Source organism: Styela clava, chromosome 11 (assembly GCF_964204865.1).
Source record: "Styela clava chromosome 11, kaStyClav1.hap1.2, whole genome shotgun sequence".
NCBI lineage: Eukaryota > Metazoa > Chordata > Ascidiacea > Stolidobranchia > Styelidae > Styela > Styela clava.
The window spans coordinates 595783-607623 of record NC_135260.1 but is presented as its reverse complement, the minus strand read 5'-3'; the positions used below and the strand labels follow the sequence as shown (position 1 = coordinate 607623).

Below are 11841 nucleotides of genomic sequence, written 5' to 3'. Positions count from 1 at the left end.
GAAATAGATTATCAAATCGAGACTTCATAATACCAACATTTGACGTCATAATAACAATATTACTGTATTACAAAAAACTTGTCGCCTTCATACTAAATATGATGTGATAATATAAAATCCCAACGTCACAATAAAAGTTGACGTCATAATAGAAGCCCTCAACATAACGTAAAAAGTTTGACAACGACGTAACTTTTGAAAATCTAAGCGACCTTAGCTAGAAATATGCCAACAACCCGCATGAGATGCGGTACATACCTTTGCGTTGGCAAGTTATAGCGAGAACTAAAATAACGACCCCAGCGATGCTGATGTACTAAACTCCTTACACCTCCAGCAGCGTTGCCATAAATTCTCGAAATTCTGCGTCAAAATATCTCCAAACAGCCACAACCTTTAACAATTATCGTTGTCACACTTTATTAATACCTTGCCTATTTATGCTTTCTGCTCCGAACGAGGCCCGGTACTCCCGAAGTATGTGTACCTAGATGACGCACAACCTTAACCCTAACCTGGTACACATACTATGTTCAGGTTGTGCGCCACCTTGGTACACATACTTCGGGAGCTCCCAAGGCTCTATACAAATAGCTACTGATATCTAACGATATAAGAGCAGGTAATCTTTATCAAAAATTTCTAAGGTTTCCACATTGACCACCCAATTTATTACACTTTATTATTTACTTTACATTTAATTCAGAAAAGGGGAGCATTACAAAATCCATGGGAACACAATTAACGATGTGATAAGTAATACAGTCTAAAAAATATTTCCGAAATTATTGTGGAAAGCCCCGCCACCAATACGAAAATATAAGATTCAAGAAAAACACCCACGGCCAGCCACGGGGAAAGCTTTCTGCAAACAACACATATTTCCTACTGAAACACAATAACACTCAAACCTGCATTCGAAAGCAAAAAGTTAACAAGACAACGCATATGGCGACCAACAATTCTATGAACCTAACAACTTGTCAACTAATCCTACAAAGCAGTCTGGACACAAAATCAGCATAAAATGTACCGCGAATTTAGCACGATGCAAACAACAACCATCTACTTAGGAACATGATAGTCTAGTTATCCAAATCAATGCGTGCATTGTTCGCAAATACGAAACCGCTTTAAAACTCCTTTACACGCATGAGTGGTGGTTAACCAACCATGAAATGATGGACACCCCGCCAAACATGGCCCGTAGTAAGACGAGCGCGGTCTTACTGCGGGCCATGTTTGGTGAATTAACTCATAAAAACCGTAAATAGGTCGAACGAAAATTCTATAATCCGATAAACCTTAGGTTTTTACGAAAAAGTCAAAGGATTAACCTGTAAAAAATGTCTATGTATTGTTATAACATAAGCCATTAGCATGCATAAAAGATTGGATTTTCATATTTATCACGGGGGAGAGGAAAGGCGATAAAACGGTCCGATGCCAGCATGGTTACGTCGATATATATAACATGAAAAGTTAAATTTTGCTCGAGATATTCTCGTTATTTTACAAAAACAAGGCAAAGAAACTACTTCAGGTTTATTAAACTCTGTGGGACTAGTGCATTATATAAAAGCTTGGGTACTCCCGTTGTATGTGTACCAGGTTGGGCCATAATTTTATTACGATTTTTCCTATTTTAGTTCGATTACGAGTTCGGCTACTGTCTGTGTTAGCCAAGTGAATATATCCCTTGCTCGTGGGTTTCACTCTCTCTCCCAGAACTTGATGTAAAATAGGCGAACAAAATTAGTTACTCTCATATTGGTACACATACTTCTGGAGCGCCTAAGATGGCCCTGTTGCCTCACAACAACAAACCTCACACGAATCCCATTTTATACTCTCAGTAGCGTATCTAGAGTGTGGCAGCCATGGTTCGTGACATAAATATATGCCATTTGGAAAGGGGCAAAAAGGGCGAAAAGTTTAATCGTAAAATGTTTTTCAATAAAAAAAAATTCAAATTGAAAATAAATGAGACTATTTTTACTCAAATATTTACACCATTTTACTTTGACAAGGCCCCTGTATACTCTCCACTATCCTTAAACTTTATAGCTTTTTCCTGTTTGCCAGTATTAGGTTTGCTTTTATATATATTCACAGTTTATACCAGGGGTTGTCAACACGCGGCCCGCGGGCTAATTATGGACCGCATAGCGATTTAATACGGTCCGTCGAACCTAAGTGAAATAGGTAAAGCTTTATGTTTTTACTTTTTGCGTTCTAGATACCGCCATTGAACTTAATCATGTGTATATTCGTAACAATCTAATTATACCGTTTTCTCAAATATACGTTTCGGTGCCGGTATCAGCCTCTTGCGATTATCCTTCCTGCTTCTAATTTTGGCCCCCAATCAATAAACTTTGTAACCTTTTGTTTATACAATTCAAACAAAATCACTAATACACAGGGGCTCTCCAAGTGTAACTAAACCCACTGCTCTACCTTCTTATATTCAATCTGGTTCTATCTACACGGGTTGGTACCTTTTGCACGACTAAAAAATCCCACACGAACCGCATTTTTTACTCTCGTTCGCAGCACATCCTGAGAGACAGTAGGTAGAGTTGTTCCGACAGCTTCCCAACACAATATTTGATGTTTACCTGTTCCCTCCATGAAAAACTAATTAATTTTAATGACCAATTAACTTGCTAATTGTGAGTGTAATGTCTAGAGTTCTCGAGTGGGAATGAATAAAGGAATACTGTCTTGTGGTGTTTATCTAGGACAGGGCGAACTTGGCACGCGAGGCCATTTATTCGGCACGCGAGCGAGTCTCGGAAACGAGATCATTCTCTTCCACATAAAAATGTTCGAAGACAAGAATGATCTGACGAAACTCGGTGTTTGTTTATTCATTATTGTTTGTTAACAATTCGGTATTTAAACTCTTTTTATCCCTTTATGACATATGGCTATAAAGAAATATATTATGACGTAACAAATGAGTGAGCTCTCGACAATTTTGGTCGGCACACGGAAGAATTTTATCAATAAATCAGCCAATTCTGGCCGCGAACCGAAAAAAGGTGCCCACCCCTAATATAGGACCTCCAGAAGTATGTGAACCAAGATGGCGCACAACCTAAACATAGTAGTTGTACCAGGTTAGAGTTCAGGTTGTGCGCCATCTTGGTGGAATGAAATTATGGCCTAACCCTACCCTGGTACACATACTAACTTCCGGGGTCCGCAATCTTGGTTTACATACTTTGGGAATACCAAAAAAAGTATATATAAATAAAGTTCAACATTTGTTGAACTCGAATTCATTTCAACTTAAACGTACGTACGCATGAAAATAGAACTACACGAACCGCTTTAACCACGAAGTCATTCACCTTTGCTCAACCGTGGCTAAAACTACTGACAACCCTTCAACTTGTACCCTGAACACCAACTGTCCTGTTTTTCACGTTTATATATTTAATTTTGGTATTTTTGCTGTTCAAAGTCACCTTCCTAGTGACGCATAGTGACAGCAATGAATAACGTTCGTTCGGGTTGTTATTTCTCCTAATCCAATGCATGCCCTTGAGCAAGTGAATTACATGATTAAAGCTGTGTACTGTTGTGAGAATAGGCCGCAGAGATAAGACAAAGTATTATTTGGAAGCAAATAACTGGCTAACTAATTTCATACCCAACATTGACCGGCTCGATAGTGTCTGGGTGTGGCGCATCGTGCTAAGCGTTAGGAATACGCTCGCCACCGCATCTCTGATTACCTTTCGTGGGATCGCAGGCTCGAATCCCATGCGGGGATGATCATGTGCGAGAGGATTGCTAGACTCCTCGCCGCCGTAGGGTGGTTCACATAACCGCTGGTCGGTTACGGCTTTCTCCACCATCAAGTCCATGCTTCCGAAAACAAATAACTGACTAATCCCATACCCGACCTGGACTGGTAACCGGACGAGAGGCCGTGGTTCGCCATATGGATAAGCCGTCTTATCGGCTTTCCTATCCCCCGGGATAAATATACAAAATCCTATCCTATCGGTTAGGCGCGAGAGGATTGCTGTATTCTTCGCCACCCCAGGGTTGATCACCACTGGTCAATTAGGGCATCCTCCACTATCAAGTCCATGCTTCCGAAAAACAAATAACTGGCTAACTAATCCCATACCCGACATAGACTAGTCACCGGACGAGAGGCCGTGACACGTCATATGATTATGCCGTCTTATCGACTTTACTCTCCCCGGGGTAAATATACAAAATACGGTACTCCTGAATTATGTGTACCAAGATGGCAGACCCGGAACGTAGTATGTATACCAAGTTTGGCCAAGGCCATAATTTTATTCCAATTTTTCTTATTTTATTTCTATTACGAGTTCGGGGACAAGCCAAGTGAGTCACGTAGTATTTGTACCTGAAATTATGGCCTAACCCTAACTTGGTACACATACTACGTTCCTGTGACCGCCATCTTGGTTCACATACTTCAGGAATACCAAAAATCCTACCACATCCTAAATCGCCCCGAGCAAATCAACAGAATCACATATTATTATTTCTGCTGTATATTTCGTGACTTCATCAAACGAGTAATGAATAAACGATAATAATATAGATGACGTAATCAAATAATGACGCCATCATTTGTAAAGCAAGATTAATATCACAATGCAATTATATATTGGCGGCAGTTAAGCTGAAAAATCAAATCATTTATTATAAATTCAATGAAGCGTGAATTGCCAGAATAATCTTGTCCAAAAAGTGAATCAAAACTTAATGAAGCATGACTGGCCAGAATAATTTTGTCCAAAAATTGAATCGAAATTTATTGAAGCATGACTGGCCAGAATAATTTTGTCCAAAAAGTGAATCAAAACTTAATGAAGCATGACTGGCCAGAATAATTTTGTCCAAAAATTGAATCGAAATTTATTGAAGCATGACTGGCCAGAATAATTTTGTCCAAAAAGTAAATCGAAATTTAATGAAGCATGCCTGGCCAGAATAATTTTGTCCAAAAAATGAATCATGACAGCCAGAATAATTTTGTCCAAAAAGTGAACCGAAATTTAATGAAGCATGACTGGACAGAATGATCTCGCCCCAAAGATAAATAACAAATGCTGTCTGCCATGCTTGATTAATTTTTTGACAAAATTAGGGTTAAAATACACCAAAGTCAATTAGACAAAATTTTTTAATTGTTTGTTTGCTTTTGCTTTATATCTGGTGTGAGAAAAGGAAGCAGTCACATATGGTTATTCTTGATAAGAAGCTATTTTTGAAAGAATGGGAATATTTCAGTTTGCTTACCCAACTTATTTCACCATGGGTGAGAATACAAGCATCGAGATGAACCCCAGATATTTACCCCTGTTCCAGACCAGGGTTCCTCAACTGTGGGTAAAATTGACTTGCCTTGGGGGGTGAATTTGCATTATTTTTGGAAAAATAGAATTTTTTTGGGGGGGTTGGAACATGCATGACGGATACATTATCTAACATAAAAGTCAGTTATAGATTACTTTCTGAAAACGCTGGATTTCAAATATTTACATTATTAGCGTAAAACCGAAGCCAGCGGTGAAAGGAAGCACAGAATACACTGAAAAAGCATGAAAATACAAGAAAAGGAATGAATTAAGAGGAATGAAAAAAAAAGGGAATCACTTGACATTTTGAATGAAATTTGGAATTGATGCAAAAATGAGAATTATATAATAATGCTGATTTTCTTACAAGTTTGCTGCCCAAAATAGTTTCAGAGGATAACTCGAAAGTTGCGAGCGGCCACTGAAATGCTAAAAGCTGGAATGAAATGAGAGGTATGGAAAGAATGAAATCACTTGAGATTTCGAATGAAAATTGGAATTGGTGGAAAAATGAGGATTTCACGAAAATGCTATTTTTTGAGTTTGCTGCTCAAGGAAATGTGAGGGGCTAACCAAATAGTTGTGAGCGGCCCCTGAAACACTTTTTTGTGTAAAAGTCATGTTTTTAGCTAAGAACAGTTATTACAATAACGCTGAATTGCAACCGGAAGTGAAATTAAGCAATATTTTCTGTGTTCCGCAAATTTCTACAAATATGTGCAGTCAAGCGCAAATTTTCCTACACAATATATGTTCAGTCAAGCATAGAACATTTTCCAAAATATGTGCACTCGGGCATCATTTTTTTACAAATCTTTCGAGGATTGTGCAAGATTTTGAAGCAGAATATTACACAGGTAATTGTTCTATCGAGCTTAAGTATTCAGTAGAGTCAAGTATAAAATTGTTCAAAATGTAAATGTTTTTTATAAAATTTTTCTGCAGAATAATGTACAGCAATTTGTGTGGTCAAGCGTAAACGGGAAAAAAAAATTTCATTTTAGACAAAAAATTATTTGTTATGGAACAATTATGGGGCAGTGAGACATGAAAAATGTCATTGTGATGTCATTGAAATGATGATGTCAATAGTGATGCAACAATATATAACACAATGCTAAAATCAATACACTGTTTAGTAATAAAAGCCGATAATATAATATTCTGACTAAAATTTAACATGAAAAATTTAAAATTTACAGTAAATTGCAAAAAGTAATAAATATAATTGGTATATCACATAATTTTATTATACAATGTGATGTCATAAAACCCTTTGCTGAATACACATGATGATGTAATAATAAAATATTGTTACATCATAAACAGTGAAGCAAAAGGCGCTGTGAACAATAGCAAACATTTGCTAATTCTTGGATAACATGATTTGTTAAAAAATTTTCGGCAAAAACATAAATGAGGGTAAAACAACCCAAAAATACGAAAGCGGACTAAAAAGCTTCTTAAATTCATTAACAATTACTCGATGGAAGACGAAATGGTTCTTTTAATGTGAGATTGTTTAGCATGGAATAGTTTTCTAGGACAGTGGTTCCCAACCATTCATGCCCCCTGTTTATCATTCCAGTGGTATTTATAGTGTTTTGATTGGTAGATTCCAAATCCCATTATGTTCAAACAATTCATTTTCAACAAAGTGAAAACACCCTGTGGAATAAACTTATCAAGCAATGTAACTAGGAAGAACGAAAAGTTTTCCATCAAAAGGGAAAAGTAAAACCAGTTTTGTGCCCCCCCTCCTCCAACCCCTCTGTGGCCCCTCGGTGGGTCAGGGCCCCCGGTTGGGAACCACTGCTCTAAGGAAACAATTTAGGACATAGTGATGCACATACAGCCACAGTCTGCAGATGAATGCAAAGGCAACCAGCTACATTATTAGATAGATTTATTATGACAGGGAGATTGGCCGATACAGGTCAAATTTTCCACTTACCCTGGGTTTGATTCAATTATCAATTCTGAGTGTGAAGTCAAAAATAAAATGTCTAGAAAGTGTCGGTTATATTATTCCTGAACTCCATTTTCACTTCGTACTCCCGTAGTATGTGTACCGGGCTAGGGTTAGGTCATAATTTTATTCTGATTTCCCTTATTTTAGTTCTATTGCGAGTTCGGGACTGTCTGTGTTAGACAAGTGGATATACCCCCTGCCCATAGGTTTCAGTCCCTTCACACAACTTGATGTAAAGTAGGCGAACAAAATTAGTTATCTCCATATTGGTACACATACTTTTGGAGCGTCAGTGTTTCATGTCAAGCCAGGGGTTGGCCAGGATATACACATAGTCTAATTATAGTGAATCTTGCGAAGGATTAGAATGCCTATACAGCCATATTTAGGATTTATGGATATAGGCAAATGCAACCAGTCAGGAGATGAATTTATTGTTCCAGGGACACGATCAAGATGCACATACAGCCATAATATACAAATTGTGGCAAATGCAACCAGATGTTCAGAGAGAGAAGAGCATTGGCAGATTTCAGGTAAAATTAAAATGCAAATACAACCATATTCTACGGATTGTACAAATACAACCAGATAGTTGAGATTAGAATGCAAAAACAACCAGACAGTTAAGATTAGAATGCAAATACAACCATATTCTACAGATTGTACAAATACAACCAGATAGTTGAGATTAGAATGCAAATACAACCAGACAGGTAAGATTAGAATGCAAATAAAATCACATTCTACAGATTGATGCAAATACAACCATATTCTACAGATTGTACAAATACAACCAGATAGTTGAGATTAGAATGCAAAAACAACCAGACAGTTAAGATTAGAATGCAAATAAAATCACATTCTACAGATTGATGCAAATACAACCATATTCTACAGATTGATGCAAATACAACCAGACAGGGTTTACAAATCATCCGATTCTGGCATCAGTGCTTCATTCAGCATCCTCATTGATCGGGATTGGTAATGCGGTTTATCGTCGCCGACTTGTCCCTCCTCACGAAGAGCTCGCATCACGTCAGATTCCTCAGGCTCGTCTCTGTTGAGAAAAATATTGATGTTGAGAGTTTTTGAGAAAATTTACGCGTCTTCATATTCATATGAAAATTGATCTCATCTCTGAGCTAAGTTACAGGCACTCACTCAGAAGTAGAGGAGACTCATCTCTGAGCATAGTTACGTATACTCACTCAGAAGTAAAAGAGACTCATCTCTGAACAAAGTTACAAGCACTCACTCGAAAGTAAATGAGGCTCCTCCACTAGGTTATCGCCTATTTAAGAAATCTTACCTTGCAACTGGTTTCCTTGTCTGAGCACTGTAAGCTTCATTTGCGGCGTTTTGTGAATAGAGACCAACTGATATGCTTGCCATTGGTTTACTAGTTCGCTGGTTGTTGACTGGTGCCTGGTACGTACTGGTATAAGATGGCTGGTAACCACGATTGGTACCAGATTGGTTGCCGTATGGTGAGGTTGGTGCAGGCTGTACAAAAAACAAAACATTTGAAAAACTTGCTCCACAATATCACGAGTTTATTATGCAACGTTAAGCTATATGGTTGCATAACGTTGTAATCCTAACGATGGAATAATCTGCAATGTTTGGTATAAATTACTTTCCTGCTCGTAAAATTTACCCTAAGACAAGCCATATTTACGGTTGTATACGTGGAAAGTATCAGAAAAACTTGGCAGCATTCATTTTGCTTAAGTAAAGATACACCACAATTTCAAAAGTCAGTGATGGCAACAAACCAGTGCACTCTTTGGTACTCTTGTAGTGTATGTACCAGGTTAAGGCATAATTTTATTCTGATTTTCTCTATTTTAGTTATATTACAAGTCTGTGTAGCCAAGTGAATATACCCCTGCCCATAGGTTTCAGTCCCTATATACACAACTTGATGTAAAGTAGGCAAACAAAATTAGTTACATCCACATTGATACACATACTTCTGGAGCACCAGTGTTTCATGTCAAGCCAGGGGTTGGCCCGGATATACACATAGTCTAATTATAGTGAATCTTGCGAAGTGAATCTTTTTTATATTAGTCATTCGGTTTTGCGAATATGAAAGCAGAACATGCCGTTTAGTATTTGATCATGTATTTAGATCGCGAGATTCTACAAAATTTATTTTCTTGAAATATTCGAGCCGCTTGAAAAAGGTTGGGAACCACTGTCATTACTTACCGCATATCCGCCATTATTATTTGCCTGCGGTTGTTCTTCTGACAAAGTAGACGTGCAGCTCGCAGACCCATGTTTATTTGTCAAAACACATTTATATCTCCCGCGGAATTCAGGTCCAAACTCGCCCAGAACTAAGGTGTGAACAATACCTGAAAAGAAATATTAAAGCGTTTTGAAGAATGTAAAATTGAGAATATTCGGAAGAAATGAAATTTCGAACCGATTTGATATGTTTACAGTTACAGTGCCAAGGACATAATACACGTCTTCCAAATAAGAAAAATATTCAAGCTGTTCTTCTCCCTTGTCTTTCTTCGAAGGTGGTGGAAGGCGTGAAATAGTCAATGAATTGCATCATACGAATTTCACTGCGACGGAAGTAGCGCTGCCATTAACTAAACTATCAACTTATCTAGCATTGCCAGTGTATATATTAACCATAGATAATGGAGGAAAAACTGTTTTAGGACCGATTGAGAACCTACGCTCGATGTATCAAAGTGACCGAAAAATGATGACATCAATAAGTTCGTCCCTTCCTCGATCAAAACTGACCAAGGCACGGATAGTGTTAATCTTTAAGAATAATTGTCAAAATTTCCTGCAGAAACCAAAAAATCATTAATTTTACTAAGTGTTCTTAACAGTCGTCCAAAGAAGGATTGCATACGCTAAAGTTTTTGGTATTTCTTATTTCCGGGGCTGGTGACGTACATTGAATTTTTCTCACTGGACTCTCATTTGGCTCGTCTGATGCTGCCATAAGCCCATAACCCAAATGAGCACATGTTTTAGCTAAAAAATAGCTCAAGGAATTTGTTGAGATTGCAAATAAATTTAGTTTTGGTACGAGGCTTATTGTTTTCCACCTTTACTTTGTAACACTGTAAATATTGTTCATAAAATGTAATTTTTGCATCACACTTACATGGACCGCCAGTTTATGGGAGCAAAAGTTTTGGACCCTGGTCCAGAAACCATGCCCACCTCTTCCCTACAGCTTTGGATGAATTAAATACTTTTTCCGAATTTTTAAATATTATCATACCTTTGCTCAAGAACTTGATGTCTTTATCCTTCGATTCTCTGATTGGTCGATCATTATGATACCAAGCAACGGTTGGCACCGGCAACGTGTTACCGATACGAATTTCCAAAACTGCTGGATCACCAAACGGACATTGTAGATCTGCCAGAGTCTAAAAAAAGAGAATTTTTCGATGTTCTGGAGAGGAAATTATAGCGTGAAGTCAGAAAAAAATTAGCACCCGATGGTATTTCTAAGAATCGTAGATCCTCATGTATCAGCAGTGCTTGTACAAGGCTTCTTTTAATTAATTTCAATCCCAAATATTTGGAATGTTAATTATTTTGCGCTGAAAACATGATTAAAATATAAGTCATAAAATATTCTACGTAACGAACACTGACTGTGCTTCGGACACAAGTGGGGGAAGAAACACATGAATCACGATATTTTTCAAATTCGTGGAAATTAATTCCTCTAATACAGTGGTTCCCAAAGTTGATTGACAGGAGTGGGAGATATTCGACAGCCGAGATGGAGGGCTGATACCGATGCATATAATCAAGATATCGGTATAATTGAATTGTTACGAATAAACACATGCTTACACTGTGATAATGATGTAATAATTCACATTCTAGAACACTAAAAGGTAAAAACGAGAATATCGGTCGGAGACCGAAGACTTGTCGATCGAAAGTTAGGAGATCCCCCAAAACAGCGCTCTTACTCCATAGTGACACCGTGTGTCACATCACTAATTAATCAATAGCTTGCTAATTATACGACATAATTTATCCAGAATCAATAGGCTTCAGGTCCGAGATATGATGAATGTACATGCGAAATTTGAAGCAGATTCAACCTCGTTTTCATGAGTTATATCGCGTGCATCTAACAAACAGACAAATACCTATCAACATACTTACCGATTAAAATCGATAAGTAACGAAGTATTAAACTATTTCACCCAAGTTTGGCGGACCATATTAATTGATTTGGCAAGCCGTAATTGGCCCACAGGCCGCAGTTTGGAACCACTGCTCTAATAAATCAGTAGTTGCTAGATTAAGAGACTGAAAAAGTTTTTTAATGTCTTGCCTAGAGCCGAACCCTTATGCTAACCTTAACAAAAACTGGCTGTTCCTCTTTTGCTCTTTATGTATCAGTGGTTGTGGGCATAGATCCCTATTAATTTGAATTCCAAATACAGGGAGTCCTCGACTTATGTTGTTGTTCCGTTCTTGTGACGCGATGTAACCCGA

General features: G+C 37.8%; 1 protein-coding gene across 2 annotated transcripts in view; it reads right to left on the bottom strand.

Annotated features, from left to right (window-relative positions):
* Positions 1 to 4531: 4531 nt before the first annotated feature.
* The window catches only part of LOC120347274 (uncharacterized), a 30041-nt gene continuing 22731 nt past the window's right edge, over positions 4532 to 11841 (bottom strand). The window contains exons 8-12 of one of the 2 annotated variants that reach the window (XM_078117591.1): positions 10598 to 10748; positions 9550 to 9698; positions 8645 to 8838; positions 8234 to 8392; positions 4532 to 7995 (exon numbers count right to left, since the gene is read on the bottom strand). In XM_078117591.1, coding sequence (XP_077973717.1) covers positions 8257 to 8392; positions 8645 to 8838; positions 9550 to 9698; positions 10598 to 10748 — 630 coding nt within the window. In that variant the 3' untranslated portion in view covers positions 4532 to 7995; positions 8234 to 8256. Of the gene's footprint in view, positions 8393 to 8644; positions 8839 to 9549; positions 9699 to 10597; positions 10749 to 11841 lie in introns of both variants that reach the window. The other variant, XM_039417176.2, reaches the window with a different exon arrangement.